At 36.9% G+C, this 17,725-nt stretch overlaps 1 protein-coding gene across 4 annotated transcripts in view; it reads right to left on the bottom strand.

Annotated features, from left to right (window-relative positions):
- LOC125225866 (arfGAP with SH3 domain, ANK repeat and PH domain-containing protein) overlaps positions 1-17,725 on the bottom strand; it is a 115,922-nt gene that overhangs the window by 47,393 nt on the left and 50,804 nt on the right. For all 4 annotated transcript variants that reach the window (XM_048129740.1, XM_048129741.1, XM_048129742.1 and 1 more), the window contains exons 3-4: positions 16,679-16,827; positions 2,591-2,845 (exon numbers count right to left, since the gene is read on the bottom strand). In XM_048129740.1, the coding sequence (XP_047985697.1) occupies positions 2,591-2,845; positions 16,679-16,827 (404 nt within the window). The remainder of the gene's footprint in view (positions 1-2,590; positions 2,846-16,678; positions 16,828-17,725) is intronic.

Raw genomic sequence — 17,725 nt, 5'->3', positions numbered from 1 at the left:
ATGTATCGAATCATAGGAATACAAATTCCGACATAATAGCCCCCTGCTTCCCTCTGGGAACTACGCGCTATTATTGAGGACTATCCTAAACGTGCTTCCGCTCCAGTTCTCTCTCTCTCTCTAACTGGCTGGGGAACTCGAAATTATATATTTTAAATGAAATAAGATAAATTACATCCAAGAAGTAAGTATATTTGGTTTAAGATACTTACTGTTTCACCCCAAGAAACATTAAATCTAACTTCAAACATGTAAATCTTCATCTAATACCGTCAGAACTTTTAAAATGAAAAATGTATATATTTGGTGTAAGTAACTAATTGTTTCACCCCAAGAAACATTAACTTTTACTTTAATTATGCATAACTCTTAACCGAAAACCGTCATAACTCTTAATACAACAATTTTATTACTTAGAACCAAGAAATATTATACTTGTTTTTAAGAACTTGCTGATTTGCTTCTGAGTAATAATTATCACTGAACAAAACGTTTACGCTCTTGGAATAAATGATTAAGTTTTTAAAAAAAGATTGTTTTGCTAATCATGTTAAGATATAAAATGGTTAGTGCAAGTAATAAACATCGAGACATTTTATGTTTTATATCAAGTAATTAAAATCTTCCTGATATGGGAAACTGGATATCTCTTGGTTCAAATAGGTTTCTTTGGTTTAAGAGATATTTTCTATCTGTGTTAAATGGAAACGTTACATCGGAACTAGGTGGGTCGGACGTAGGTTAAACGCTGTATAAAAAGTTCAAAACGTCCGGCAGTAACTAGCAACATACGATAAAAATAACAGCTTTTATGTTTAATTTGTTAGCAGGAAAGCTCCGATGCACTTTTCTGCTTGGAAACGAGGTTGCGGAGTAAGAGTTTTATTTTTAATTCAGAAAATACAAACTGCAAGTTTTATAGACGTCTTAACAGTTAGTTACATTTTCAGTTAAAATGTAATTTAGTAGCTAATATCACCTGACAGCTCGGACAGATCTCTACAAACTAATGCCTTTTGTTTCAAAATCACTAATATCCTGTAGAGGAATATTATATGGCGTTATAATCATAAATAAAATATAAGTACTATGGATATGTCCAGTGTAAAAATATACCTTACAAACCAATATACATAGGTATTTAGTTATGTTTAAAATCAGAATATTATTTTTTCCCCTCACTAGCTCGGAAACACGTGTTTTGTCCTTTAATACCAGCGGGTAAAAACGCATTTTTACGCACTAGTGGGTAAAGTAATTTGATCTTGAATAAAGTCAAATTAACTGCTTTAAAATTGATAAAAGTAGGTGAATCTAGTAATAAAGATGATTTACCACCTGTGGAACTACTGAAAGCAGTGATAAACGCATTTTTTGCGTTGTAGTTTCCTCGCTATAGTGAGGGGAAAAGTTTTGTGTTACACTCGGGTGCAAATGTATTTTACTTCTCGTGTGTTAAAAAACTCGCAAGTTCAGGATTCTATTCTCGAACCACTCGCTTAGCTCGTGGTTCAACTATAGAATCCTTTCACTTGCTCGTTTTTCAATTCCACACTCGGCGTTAAAATACAACTTTGCCCCCTTATATACAAATAACTATTATTTTAACTATAATACTCCCGAAAATAAAACTATGGAAACGGAGTAACTATCGCGGTAACCGAAGACAATATTATAATACTCCCGTGAGACTCAAACATATTTAAAAATATTTTAAGCGGGTTACTCACGTGTTAAGTCGATATAGCGTTCGACATGTTTCGATCCATTTTCGAGGATCTTTCTCAAGAGTAGCGAACCCTTCTTTCTTTGTTCTTTTTATTTCTTGGATTATAGTGGTATAAGTTTTGAAGATATTTTATGTGGATTTTTATTAGCCAAAGGAAAAGATTCAATCATTGACATAATTTCTTATGCACGTGAAACTTCCTTACACTCTCTGATGAATGAAATCTAATGATATTTTAAATATGTATACAGCACATATTTAGAATGTCGTAAAATTCTAAACGCCTTGCCTCACAATGGAATATTGATGAATTCACGCTCGTTAATGTGGGACGACTTTTCTCCCAAGAGATAATCCATCATGTTACGTATGCGTTATGCACTTGCATTTATGAACCTTGACTTGAATTTATGGTTTCTATTTACTCAGTATAACAGAGTACCTATAGAAGATTAATCACCCAGAGCCTGAATTCGGAAACCTAGGGGCGATCAATAAGATGGTTAATTACTCTTGTTTTGTGCTACGGTACTTTGTAATTTGAACAATTAATGACTAAATATCGATGCTAGCGAAGAGTAAAAAATGTGTAAACAGATTCTTATTTTCTGATCGATATTAATCTCGTCGAGACGTGTAGTAGGAAAAGTTACTGTCAGACATAAGTACCTAGATCTAATGAAATGGATGCTCTAAAAGAATTGTTTAGTCAAAAATGATTCTGCATTCCAACGTCTCTAATGGTTGGGGTTCTGTACTTCAATTCCACATCTTACGCGCTTTGACCGTTTCGTTTGTCTTAAAGATGATAACTTGATAAGATATAGAAAGATAAGGATCACTGATTCAGATACAACTTACCTCACACATCTGCAACTGGAACAGCCTCCGTTCCTTCTCCATCTCATCAGCTATCTCCGCTGGTGTGACCTCGCTGCGAATAAGACCAGCTTCCTTCGCCTGCGATTTCTTCTCTTTCTCAATCTTCAGGTACTTGGACTCGTAGTCTTTGGATGCTTTGTCGAATGGCCTCTTTAGGTCGCCTTTGACGCCTCGGAGGTCACCCTTTAGAAGACTGTCCACCGGGAACATAACTATGTTGTTTATGTTTTGCATCTGTGGACAAAACAAAAGGTTGGTTAAATGTTGAAATATCAGATATTATATTAGCCTGGGACTATATCACTATATCATATGGGGGCACGTAGTGACTTTATATGACTGATATGACCCACCATTTTTTTTTGCTAACCTATATCAAGCTGATACGGATACAGTGGAGTTTGGGTTTTACGCATATTATTAGCTGGAACTGAGTTCTTCTTACGTAAGGTGCATTAGGGTAATTCCGAATGATAGAAATGCTCTTGTAATTCCGAAAGGGGAATCTTGATATGATGGAAATAATGGTGATTTTTATGCGACTTTCGTAATTAGACGACTTTCAGAATGACCCTAAAGCACCTTATTGAATATGATTTTTATGAGGACACTATCTAGTTCTGATTTCCGATATAGGTACTTTTACTTTAAGAAAACCAAAGCTTTAGTCTGCGGTTAAGGCTGCACACTGCATCCACAAGTACAACATTACGTTATAGAGAAATGTTGCTGTTTTCAATGCAGAGTACAGCGTCATTGTCAGTATCAAGATGTTGCTTAACAACTAAGATTACTTATTGCGAGTGCACTCGCCGTAAACGAATCCATGATTTATTCACGGCACTAAAATATGCAGCCGAGAATAAAACGACTTTGTGCACCAGACATATGCAATTTCCAGTCAAGCAAACAGTAATTTGCCAGCAAGCACAATTGTCTGGAAGCGTCGCCTAAGCCAGCCACAATGCGTTGCATAACGCTTGCATTCCTAAAGCGTCGCGCTGTTGGCTCAAGGCGTATATTGTAACCGCAATATGTTATTTCTAGAGAAATAATAAACCGCAGGGAAAAAAGCTTTATATTTGTGCAAAAATCTTATAATTGCTGTAGACGTGGCTGAAAATATATCGCCACACTATGATTTAATCGAAAAGAGTGAAAATATCAATTATAGCACAGGCGGGCGACGAACTCAATGCAAGCCAAGGTCGATGAGATTTGGATGCGCCTTAACTCAGTGTTGCCACACCCTGCAATTTGGAATGACAGTCGCAAATAAAATGCCCGAATAGGCGCCAAGCACCGTGAACTGAATAACGATGCCAATTCATATGCAGGTGTAGAATTTGGCAAGGAAACTGCCATTTCTATGAGCTCCGGGCGAGATTGCGAAGTCTAATCGACCGCCAACTCAAAGTTAAACCAATTTCAAGACACGAAGTCATTCCAATTGCAAATAAACGCTGAGGATTAAAAAAAAAACTGCGCTCCGATACATATGTATACGCAACAGAATATACATGATTATTAATTACGGATCTAAGTTCCGGAATATTTTCAGCTTCAGCGTCGTGTTTGTTTGTTTCTCAATCACAGTAAGTATTTAAATTCTCGCAAAGCTCATTGGTTTGGAGTTCTGTGAGTGTGTTTTGTGGATGGACACCTCGGCGATGGTTCCCTCGCAGTCTCTGCGACATCCGTAATTATGCTGACAGCTGAACAGATGTCTTCTAGCTTGGTACGTTGCCATCTTTTCGTTTCACATTTGTTTATCAGATTTGTGTTTTATATTATACGGGTTAGTCCATGATCGCAGGTCAAGTTACCGTGGTTCTTTCAATAATACGGCTGGTCCGTGTTTACCCAACAAACGGAATATACTTTACTTCAGTGAATGATAATGTTAACTTGGTCCCCGAGTTTGCATAAAGCGGATGAAGTTTGGATCGACTTTGCTGATTTGATCTCGTTTTAGACTGTATATTTTCTATCTTACGTGTATTTTTAGCATTTTACGTAACATTCTAAATAAACTCGCTGCATACATCATCGTTGCCCCTAATGCACTTTTAATATTTGGAGCACGGTTTAAGTAGCTCTCATTCTTGATACATAAAGTATGGGAAGTATTGAGAAGCTGGCCTAAAAAGATACGAACCTAATAAACTTTGTAAATAATCTTAAAGGATACAGAGAGGCTTTGTAAAGAGGGTCTGAGTGTAAATCTTTTCTCGAGCGCAGAAGTGAACCAGTATATGTTTTTTCAGATATCGAATTTTTGTTATGGAGGTCAAGTTCATAGTTATACTGGTTCTACTCAAAAAGTAAAAGGTAAAATACATGGCATATTATGGAACCAATGGAGTGAACGCGCCCGTCAGTCGAGGGTAGATAAAGGGTTGTAGAACGTACAACATAATGAAGCCCTTCCTGGACATTGTTGTTGACGCTAATTATTACGCGTTGGACAAATGGTTTGTAAAATGCCGCGATTGAATCGAGTGGAAATGTTGCATTAAAATTTTATATAAAGGGAAGGTTGTAAAGGTTTCCATGGACAATTTGACAGAAGATAACAGAAGTGAACAGTTGGATTTTAGACCTTTGAATAAGGAGGGCTATAAAAAGCAAATAATACAGAACGCGCGTATTTTTTTGCTATGACTAAGATAGCATAAATTGGATTAGGTGGGCTATTAGACTTAAGATTTCATTTCAATGTACACCATAGTTCTCTGAAGATAACAATTTTATAATAACCATACATTTATACCTAAAATAGGCATCTTATTACCCATGCCACAGTTCTCGAACAATCTTGACGTGGCGCTTCTCACGCCACGAACCGTAACGAGGCACAAGCCTCTTATCTCCACGATGCAGTGAAATTGCACACGGGATGGAGAACCGCAATCATATTCCGCTTTATCACCAGAAAAGGCTAGATATTACGTTTTATCGCTCTTATCTCAGAGTATCTTTTTTCCCGCAAGGTCTGGCGGATCAATAGACGTCAGGACGTCACCTGTTGCTTGTATTGGGCATCGTGAATTGAGAAAGTCATATGATTATTGCGTTGAGGTTTTTACAAGCTTATATTACGTAAGATTGTATGCTCTTAACGAGAAAATTGGACCGAATTAAATAAATAACAATCATCGTCAACGCCAAAAACAAACCTAAATAAAAACCAAAGTCATGTTATGTATCGATTGCGGTGGGTACCTATTAGTAGTTAGTCATTGCTTGTTATGAAATATGAGATGCTAAGAAACGACACTGATGCGTCATTTGCATTAGAGCTACCTACGCAAAAGGTAGATTTGATTAGTGAAGGAAGAAGACACACAAAGCACTACAATGCCTGCAACGTCAGCGTCCACGTCAGCGTCACTGCAAAATATCGTTGTGTCTTCTAATAATATCGCATAAAATCAAGTTACTTTTATAATATTACGCGTAGGTATTAGTCACAGCGTCACACGTCAATAGTTTTGCCAAAGCAGGTATTGTTCTGATTGAAGATACTACCTTTAGATACTACTGTAACAGGGACCAAATAAACAGAACCTAGTCTAACACTCTCATAACAGTCATTGCTCAAAGGTTAACTGGAAGAGATTCGCCTTTGTACTAGTGATAAGCTCTTTTTCTTGTGTGTTGTATTATTTTCTGGTACAATAAAGTGTTTACTACTACTACTATATGCCTAGTTATATAAAGTCCTTGCCGTAATTCTTATTCTCAGTCTTTTGCATTTTATTCCCAAACAGAATCAATACAAGCATGATTTCTGGCTTGACGAGGCACTTCCATTTCTGCGCAAAATTATGGTAAAATTTGTTCGTCAAATTGTACAGTCGAAGTTCGGGCAGCACATTGTCGCTTCGGACAATGGGTAACCTTAGGACACTGCATAAGTGCTATCTCATCCTTGACAGAAACATGAACGAGTTGTTTGTTAAAGTGCTATGGAACAAAGGACATTTTCCAGAGACAATGCCAATGAAATGCGATACCGGCCAAGAAACAACAATAATTGCTAAGTGCAATCCCGACTTGAGATGAGTCAACTGGTTACCGAAAGTGACGTATTCCAATGACATTTAGAATTTGTTATCCGAATGAGAAAATTAACTAGCCACTATAGAAATTGCTGCGCTTTTTCAACCCTATAATTGTAACAGATTCAGATTCAGATTCATTTATTTCATAATACAAATTACAGTATAAATTGCATGTCAATCTACAAGAATTCATATTACGATCGTCAAATACAATAATATAAATAATTTCATAATACCTAGTTCTAAAAATAAACGATTTAACAATATCTAATTAATGTTTAAGTATTATCTCCTGTAGCGGATCGTCAAATTACACAAATATAAGTCAAATTACAAGAAATTCAATAACATAATATATCGATTTATAATAACAACCTAATTTAGAACATGGTATTCAAAATGTATTACTTAATTTCAATATATTATCTCCTGTAGTGGATCGTCAAAATAACCATTCATATATTCATTAACAGAATAAAACGGTCTATCCAACAAAAAATCTCTCAATAGGCGTTTGAATGTTTGGTCGCACAGTTCATTTCTTACGGTGGCTGGAAGTCGTTCATAATATGTTGGTCCTATGACGCGAGGGTTTTTTTGCGCTAAGGCCATGCGCCGGGGAACTGTTCTTAACCGTCCAGTGGAACGGATGTTTATACCCGAAACATGAACGCGTTTAAAGTCAGATATATTGTTTCTAACAAACATTATAACTTCAAACAGGTATTGTGAAAAATGGGTCATAATGCGTTGTTCCACAAATATGTCTCTGCATGAGTGTCTTGTATTCACTCCGGCCAAAGTACGTAGCGCTCGCTTTTGCATTATAAAGACGCGCTTCGAATCTGTCGAGTTACCCCATATTATTATTCCGTACGATATTAATGAGTGGAAATGGGCAAAGTATACAGATCTTAAGGCATCGTGTGATATTATGGGTTTTAACTTTCGAAGTGCAAAAACAGCTCCGCTCAATTTAGCACAAAGTTTATCGACATGACTTTTCCAGTTCAAGTTGGAATCTATGACGAACCCTAGAAACCGGTTTTCGCCACATATAGGCATAGGGGTGTTTAAGAAGCAAGGGGGTATTTCAACTTGACGTCCCGAGAAAAGCATGATATTCGACTTCGTTATATTTAAGAGCAATCCGTTTGCAGAAAACCACAGTCTCAGCTGTCCGCATGCCTCGATAACTTTTTCATTGAGCTGTTCGTATGTTTGGGCACTAGCTATAACTGTGGTATCGTCACCAAATAACACAGAGAACCCTGTTGTAATGGCTGATGGAAGGTCACTTAAAAGTTATCGATTACAATTACATTACAAATCACAAATACACGAACATTTGTTGTCACCGCACGATCTTAAGTCTACACTTAGCACGCCTTTTCCACGGCGCTTGAAGTTTTTGCACTCATATTTCTAGTTAATGAAATGTTGATGTAACAATGATCATTGTTAGGAATGAGAGCACGTGCGGCTTTATGCCTCCCCATTGTATGTTAAGTGGGTGTCACACGCTCAAGATGATATTAATATGTTTTGCAGAACATTATGGCTGGTTTCGTAATTAATCGTTTATGAGTGGAGCTGTTAACCCAGTTTGTATTCTTTCGTTTAAAAGTAAAAGGCTGTGTACTGGATTGCTTTAAATTCTCTCTTGAAGATTGTTCAAATTATGCTTCAAATAATAAATTTAAGGAAGCCATTCCAATTTATTCAGGAATTTAACAGATTAACGTTTTGGGAAAAAATCAAATTACCTTATAGGACAACTCTGTTGCAGTCATCAATTATTTGCGAAATGTCAACCATATAAGTCAGCTATAATAAAATGTACCATTTTTTTTTTCTAAAAATAAATTTATTTCTTTTTGTCAATACAAGATGTTTCTGTTCAATAATGAGTAAGACAAAAACCATAAAGGACGATCAGTATTTGTACATTGTACGTAAGATTATTTATAAAAATCAAGTAAATCATCGGTAAATCCGTAATGCACAATCGAATAACCGCTTCATAATTCATTTGCACGTTACCAAACACGTCATAGCACAGCCCGGGTTCGAAGGACAAAGGATTGCACGCCATGTCAAGGGCAGGCCGAGGATTCTGCGCAGAAAAGTTCGGGACCTTGCAGCCGAGCCGCCAAACACGTCGAAATGTATCAAACTAATACGGAAATGTAGGTAACGGTAAACATATTTCACGATATTCCACTTTTTTCATTGCATTGGACCTACAACCAAATTGAATACTGGGATCGTAGCACTGAAAGAAATATTTGAATTGAGTCAAAGCAAAGGACTAGGTATTAAATATAGTGGCTGCTGAGTGCTGGCAGTGCTGACTACAGAGCTACTTTGGCTTATTTTTTTTCATATGGGATAAGGCGCGAATATGTAAGATGGTTAAAATAAACCCGGGGGTCGTATATAACGTGATAAGAATGTTGAGCATATTTCTTCCTCCATTTTGCTTTATTTATCAGATACAATGTAAGCGCTTTGTATTCTCGTAGCGTAACTTCCTTCCGTCATTTATAATAGCAATATTGACAAAAGAAAGATGGATGTCCCAGAGAATCTATAAGCAGAAAAATATTGAATAAACGAAAGGTTCCGGCGTAGGTTTGACAAAAAGTGGCTAAAGATTTTTTCTTAGTAATTTTAGATCCTGGACCTTATTCGTTTAGTAAGAAAACTAGGTTGACCTTTAATTAAGATTTCGAAACTATTACAAGTAAGTCAAATTAGAATAAGCTCTAGGACCTGTTGATTATAGCTGTTATTAATTTATTATTTATAGTTGCGCCAAAAGCTACCGCAACCACAAAATGCATATTGTAAAACCATGTGATGAAATTATTGATTTCAAAACTCGAAGATTGAATTTATACGATGATATTACAATAAACAGGAATGTTGTTTTAAGATATCTGCATTCGTCATCGTCGTCGACCCGGTAACCACTGGTCATGGGAGGGATCTCGTCGCTTGGATAATAATCCCAAGAATTTAGAGCAGGCAATTTAGCGACTGCTCTTTTGACAACCGCGCACAACAGTGTAACCAAGTTTTCTGGCATTAGGCCTGCATTCTCGCATTTCTCCCGATATTTTCTTTCACTGAAACGCGACTTATACAGTCAACAGCAGAAGTCCCGTAGCGGGCAAGGTGTTCAAAATGAACTTAACACGATCTTATTTTCAGGACAATAAGAACATGTTAGGATCATTGTGAACACCTTGCCCGTTACGGAACTTCTGCTGCTGACTGTAGGTAAATATCGAACGACATGATCCGAAAAACTCACTGGTATACGTCGAGGTTCATTCATGGCGGCGGCGTACAGTACAAGTTACATCCGTACTCATTTTAAATAGCCCGGGATGTTGCTGATGACGGACTCGACGGATACTTCCAGTAGACAATCTTCAAATTACTGTGATGAGACATTTTTAGGCCAAGTTGGTTCAAACTGTAATTTGTCATTTTCCTGGTTGTATTACCGTTTGCTTGTCCACAAATATTCCATATTCCATACACAGCCTGACCAAGTAAAGGATGATTTATGATTGATGACGATCGAAGTTCTTATTTACCTAAACGGTAATTGGCTAATTGGAATGCGTTGGTTCCGATTTACTCGTATACACAAGGCCAGTGAAGATCAACAGACACGCTCCCGAATCAGTGTAGCGTAACTGGCAAGGTAACAATAATGGGACATCACCGTGACCCATTTGCAAGTAAATCTGCGCCCACGCAATTTGCGTCAGCGGTTAACGTTTCGAACGTCGAACGTTCCAAGAAGGACGATACATAAAACGGCTATTAAACTGATGCAGTTAATTTTCGCATTGGAGCTTCGCTTCGGTTTCAATCTGGGTTTGAAAGGAGCTGGTGTGAACCAATGCGTTTCTTGGAAACTATGTACTAGGCAATGGGTACATAAAGCGGTTAACGGTTATTACCAAGCAGTTTTCGTAAACATATTGCAACAAGTACGTTGGTTTGCTTTCAAAGAGGTCTTGGTTTCGAATCGAAACCAGGTTCATACGAAAACTTGCTAAAGAAGGTAATAATTTATTCATTAGGATCACATTACTTTTGCTACCTATGTTATTCGGAGCTTTTTAACTCTCGTATTGAGGTATGTGGCCATGTGCAAATACCGATATTTATATTATGTGATGTAGATTGTAATGTATTCGATTAATTTTCCTAGTTGCCGATGAAAACTGCTCTGACCGATTTCCAAGTAACGCATCACCCGATAACACAAATACCTAAGAATTCTTAGCACCGCATCATACGCTTCGGAATTTCTTAATAACAAAATTTCAAATTCCAGCTCAGCTCTGGTATACATACATCTACAAGTCCGAGATATACATCCGTTAACCGACAATAGAGACGAGTTGATTATGAATACTAGTGTTAGCAATTAAACCGATCGATAAGTTGGTGATTTTAAAAAGATTCTCGAACATTCTTAGACAAATTTAAGCTATGACCGGGGCCCATGTCTCGAAACTGAAAGTTACAATTTACAAGTGGTTGCCAATGTCTAATATGACAAGTTGGAAAGAGACTTCCACTTATAACTTGTAAATTTCTGTTTTGAGAAATGGTTACATTACAAGGCAGCTTTCAAGAAGAACGACAGTGAGTGCACTATGCTGAAATAATAAAAAGGAGGAGCAAAGAAAATGTGGTTCTCAAAGAGATGCATTACATTGGTTTAGCAATAGCGATCACATGATAAACTTATTTTGTATGGCGTGTGTGGCAAATTAGAAATATAGCTGCTATCGGTTGCTATAAATCAGAAAACCCGGAAGCTCGCCATGCTACCTGTAACACTGTTGAAAATACTTCTACAATATGAATACTGCCAGTCTTTAAAATAATCAAGACTCTGTCAACAATAAACACGCGATAGGAAGATACTTTATCAGTATCGTGTTACATTGGTTAGCGATTATAATACGATACGGCTTATCTAACGTGGAACAATGCATTTACAGAAATGAGCTTCGAGATTCACTAGAGAATTAATGTGGCTTTGTTAATAGAAAATGGTAGGCGAAGCCATGGGATAATGGATGGCCTGGCATTGGATGGTGTATGCAAATTATGTGGATCTATGCTTATATTGCTTATAAAAGAAATTATTCATAAGATTTAAAATAAAAATGGGAATATGGGTACAAAGGATCACTGCGGATGGAAATGCCTGATCTCAGAAAATTATATGAATGTACCAATACATTTATAACAGCTGATCCTGAAACATCACACCGTCCCATCAGTCGTCTTTAATTCGTTCATAGAGTGTACAAGGAGTCCATTGGTTTAAGCTGTCTCTACCACATATATTTCAACGTTAACTACATTAAATAGCATAGGGATCTACATCAAAAATGTAACGTGAGTTCATTTGAATGGAAAACAAAAGCTTTTATAAGAATTATACCTATATGCAATAGGTACGTACAGTCGTACACACTTAGATATGTTAGAAAAGGCCTGTTTTGCATATATTCTAAATTTCGTTCGTCGCATAAACTAACGAAAAGGGAAAACTAGAAACCGGCCCTAACTGGTGAAGTGGGATAGCTAATGTAATTCATCCGACCAACGTTTTGTGGGCGAAATATAGCGGTTCGGCACATTGCCTTAAAACGGTCGAAAAACGAGACTTTTGTACCGTTTTAATAGATGATCACGATTTTTACTCTTAATGGCGATAAAAAACGAGTCGTGACATACTGTAATTCAGAAATCGCTTGTTGTAGGCACCGATTTACCGTTTAGCTGTCTTTATGGATACTTTAGAAGTAAGTCTACTTAACACCATTAAGAAAGCTTGTGACCCCCGACCACATCATTATGCTCGGTCACATTGATAAGTCATGAACATTATGGAACCACTAAGAAAAAAAAAACCATACATTTCACTACTTACTACAATAATCCATAAGGTACAGCGGGACAAGTCTCGACTGGGGGGCAATTGTAACTAATCCATTTTTTCCATTATTACACTATGATGTTGAGTTCTACATGTATCCACTAAATACGCCTACCATATGTAACCGGTGGACACTCTATTTAATAATGCAAACATTGTAAAACATGGAAAGATGGACCAGTTACATTTGCCCCGCTGTACCTGAAATATTATGTTCGTTCATTTTGTGAGCTAATAAGATCGACTGTATGAGACAAATACTGGAAATACTGTCCTACGTTATTTCTCTCTTTGTAAAAATCTTACAGCAATGACTAAATGAACGTTTTGTAGACAGACGGGAAAGTATCACTTTTCCCCGCGCCTAGATCCCTGGAGATAGTCGCTCACGCAATGACTCAATTTCCGTCACGGCCCGGATTATGAAGGCTGGCCGGGATCCCTTGAGTGAGCATCTTTGAGATAACCAATGTAATGAGAACTCGAGATCCGACAGAACTATACATGATCGAAGATTATTCTCGATGTGGTTCATCGTACTTGGTAACCGAGTAGAATTACAGTGAAGCAACAGGGATTTGTAAGGACTTGCGCTTTTCTCACTTATTATAGCCTTTTTCATTTAACAGTCGGTTGAACTTGCTGTGTTGGTTCAAAGAGTGTAATCTTATTAGTCGGAGAAAATATGTTATACCAGCTACTAGGGGTTCTTGGACTTACATAAGAATAACCGAAAAGAAGCATAAAAGCTGTTTGAAAACACCTACTTACTTCTAATCTTGATTTGACTTTGTTATGAAAAGTTTATATTTTAGATTTAAGTTAATTTGCATGCCATATTTTTGGCTAAGCATGTGGTACAATTTTAATTACTTTGAACATCTGTATGGATACCATGTTTAAGCAAATAAATATTTTCTATTTCTATTTCTACTTTCCAGAATCCATCACAGTTTAATGATAAATAAGACATAACTATAGAGAGTTTTCAGAGTTTAATCAGATTATTTGTTATGGTTCGTTCGATTCTATTATACCATTTTAGATACACTTAGTGAAATAGAGTTCTATTGCCCTAAGCCACCACAAAACCGTGTCGAACTGAAAATTAGTTAAAGATATTTGACACAGTCTCAGTGTCTTTTCTTCTATTTTGAGACTAGTGGACACTGATGATATCCAGAAGATTCTACAAAAAGTTAGTCAAATCAGCTCCACCCGACATCTTACACAGTTAATATTTTGTATTCCTCGCCTACAGATGTACGTACTATATGAATATAGAATGTTTTTACCGGAACAAAATATACAAATGAGCTGTCCTTCAATGTAGACTGCGATTAAGTGCCAAAATATACACCGTAAAGAACAGTTTCACGCTTTCTAAACACAAGTCGTATTCATGTATCAAACAGTTTATTCAAATATGAAACAAATGATCCATATCCAGTCAGATGAAAAATATCGAGTTGGACAATATGCGTGCATTGCCGGTTAGCAGGTTAATATAGCCATTCAAAAAAGCCGTATGTCTAAATGAAATTTGAATGGAGATACGACCTTTTATTACCGTGAAGGATAGTACCAGTTTTGTGCAAACACGCGAAACTGGGGCACATGCTAGTGCCGGCAGACTGGTTGTTCGGTACACTTTTCTACCGCTTCACTCTATCAGTGAGAAAGTCTTCAATAACTAAAATACAATGGCATTTTTACTCTGGAAAATATGCCTTTTTCAGTCTGAATGCAAACAATTCTTTATCGTACACAAGTTGTTTGGACTATTTCAAAGCCAAGGACAGTCTGGACAGTGGTAATGGTCGTATGAAATGACGACAGCATAATGAAAGGTTACGAGGACTTATGTGTTTACCTATTTGTTGGAAAATTGGCAGTGTTTTAAACCAAGTGTTCAATTAAATATGTGCTCCACTTTTCGCCATATGACCACATGAGGCAAACAAATATTTGTTGATACTTCTTGGTGAGAGTACCCTAGCCTACGCCATTATGTGCCTACACTTGGTAAAAGTTGTGATAATATGACTGAGACCTTCTATAAATTGGCTTACATTGACGCAGATCAAAGAAATGCTAGCTATAAACGCTCCGGTTAAAATAATGAGCAAAGCCTCTGTTTTGCTCATTACTTTAAACGGCGAGGGAAATTGATTTAACTGAGTCATTTAATTTATTGAGCCATTATGAGCATTTAGGTTTAATAATTTCCGAAGCAATCAATTTTTATCACGATTATTACGGTATACTATACCGCTAAAGGTAAAACTGGTTCTAAAATTCAGAGCTGAAATTGAAAGTGCCATAACTTATCTTGATTGCTTTCTCTAATTACTGTTTTATATTATGTTGATAGACGAAACGTTTAAGAACCTAATAATTAACTTTTAATATTTTATTAAAATTATAGTACTTAATTACACTGTAATGTATGAAGAAATGAATGTGCGTATGTCGTGTCGAAAGTAAGTAGTTTTATACATACATACAACCGACTAGTTTTATAGTAATAGTGATGATGATGATGACCTAGACTATTGGATGAAAGTGATGAACTAAATACTGGGCTATGAGATGATAATTCAAGAGTCCCGCCTGTTGAAATGGTATCTATTTTATTTCCGACAGACGGTGACTCGTCTCCACTAGTTACATGTATATTAGAAAAGGTACCTAAACATAACATGCACGTGAAATCAGTCTTATTTGTAAATTATATCTTAATGATGTCTGACCAAGTTTCAAATACCAAATATAATTTATCTGTTACATGAAAGAAAGACGCTATTTTCTTTCACGTGAAGGAAGAAAAAGAGAGTGCAAACTAACGTTATCATTCTGCAAACTCGGCACCTAATATCAGCACATCTAAAAACACAGCATGTCCCTGTCCCTGCACGTAAATACCGAATGAACAGTGTAATGCCCAGACCCCGGAAGAACACTAATTAGTATTAAGTTCCGGGACACGAACACTTGATATCTTAGCGAGGAAGCACTTTAATGACAGTTCATGTTCCTTAATTAAATTAACTATTTAATATGTACTAAAAGCTGTAAGTAAAACAACTCGAGCAGCAAAGTAATATGAAACTTTAATGAAAAATATAGCTTTGTGACTTGTGACTAAAAGTTGAAAAAGGCTTTTCCCCTCACTAGCTCGGAAACACGTGTTTTGTGCTTCAATACCAGCGGGTAAAAACGCATTTTATCCACTAGTGGGTAAAGTAATTTGACCTTGAATAAAGTCAAATTAACTGCTTTAAAATTGATAAAAGTAGGTGAATCTAGTAATAAAGATGATTTACCACCCGTAGAACTACTGAAAGCAGCAATAAACGCATGTTTTCGTTGTAGTTTCCTCGCTATAGTGAGGGGAAAAGTTTTGTGTTACACTCGGGTGCAAATGTATTTTACTTCTCGTGTGTTAAAAAACTCGCAAGTTCAGGATTCTATTCTCGAACCACTCGCTTCGCTCGTGGTTCAACTATAGAATCCTTTCACTTGCTCGTTTTTCAATTCCACTCTCGGCGTTAAAATACAACTTTGCCCCCTTGTATAACAAATAACTATTAAAACGTATGTATGTCGCAGAATTTAGTATGTGAATTCATCATTCTTACTTTTAGTTTGTTACTGTGTTACTGGGTCCTGAATACTTGAGTAGAATACTTCACTACAACAATTTTTTTTTTAAGGGTAAAACATACTTGCAAATTCTTGAATATAAATGTCAATCTGTCAAATGACATAGTTTCAATCGAGGATAAGATTCAAGGAGCCGATGACTAAATTAATTAATGAATACTATATTTCTATCGGAAGCTGCATTAACCCACCAACCGAGTGGCAACTGATGTCTCCAAGTATTTCTACTAACACATCGCCCTTAACCAACTCTTCACTTTACGAATTATCGCCTGGGAAGCAATGGCTGACTCGCGTCTGGCTCGCGGTATATTTATTAGTTAAGATGATCTATATCTGACTCTGACTTACCAGCGTTTTCATAAGCGCAGACAACTCCTTAGTAACCACAGCGAACTTGAAGAACGCAGCTCCGATGTCCGGCTCAGAGTCTTTACTGAGAGCGTTCCCCCCCAGGCGTTCCAGCGCCCGGGAGAGGTACATCTCGTTGTCCACGTGGGCTGGAACAATGATTTACAAATTGAGGTATCAATACTATCAATGCGTTTTCGAAAACACACACACATACATAAAGACTCATGCCTGATGGGAACACCCAGAAGGCAGAGCAAATGAAATTGCTCAAGTTTCAGCACTGCTCTTAAATAGCAAATAAGGAGTTTGAAAGAAAAACGACAGGTGTCCTTAGTATTGCCCATCACCCACACCACTATTGAACCCTTATCCCACAGTCGACAGCTACGACGACCACGGTAGGAAAGGAAAGAGGGTGATGCAATACATACAGAGTTGTTTAGTAAAACGCATTGTGAGATTTGTAAGCATTTCAAAGACATTCCTGCCGAAGTTGCTACATCTCATTAACTTTGAAAACATTCAGGTCAGTGCACTACAAGCCGTGGTGTTTAAGTAGATGATGATCGAAACTTCGGATTTTAGGGAATTACTTTTTAAATCGTTATGGCATTTTAGTTTTCTCTGCTCTATTTCGTCATTTTCCTTTTAAAATTCAGTCACTTTCGCCGCTGCAGCTTCGAAGTTGATATCTTAGGCGGCAGCAATGACACCGCAGCAGTCATTACTGCTGCGGTGTCATTGCTGCATTCAGCTGTAGTTGTAACCGAACGAAAAGTTAGGTCGCAACCTAACTAATCTTACGTCTGTCTTACACCGTGCCAAAAAGGTACAAAAGGAACTCTAGCTATAGTGCGACTCTCTCCATATGTCAGTTATGTTATAGATGATATAATAAATAATAAGCATGTAGAACAAGTCATTTACTTCAGAGATTCCTCTTCTGATACGAAACTTATATTATTACGCAACGACCAGATTTAACAGCGATAAAGTTTCATCGTCCCTATAAATCTGTTCAGTACCTACTCAACCAAATCCATC

This window comes from Leguminivora glycinivorella, chromosome 4, assembly GCF_023078275.1.
Source record: "Leguminivora glycinivorella isolate SPB_JAAS2020 chromosome 4, LegGlyc_1.1, whole genome shotgun sequence".
In the NCBI taxonomy this organism is placed as follows: domain Eukaryota; kingdom Metazoa; phylum Arthropoda; class Insecta; order Lepidoptera; family Tortricidae; genus Leguminivora; species Leguminivora glycinivorella.
Note: the sequence above shows the minus strand (reverse complement) of the source record. Positions and strands in the feature narration are given on the sequence as shown.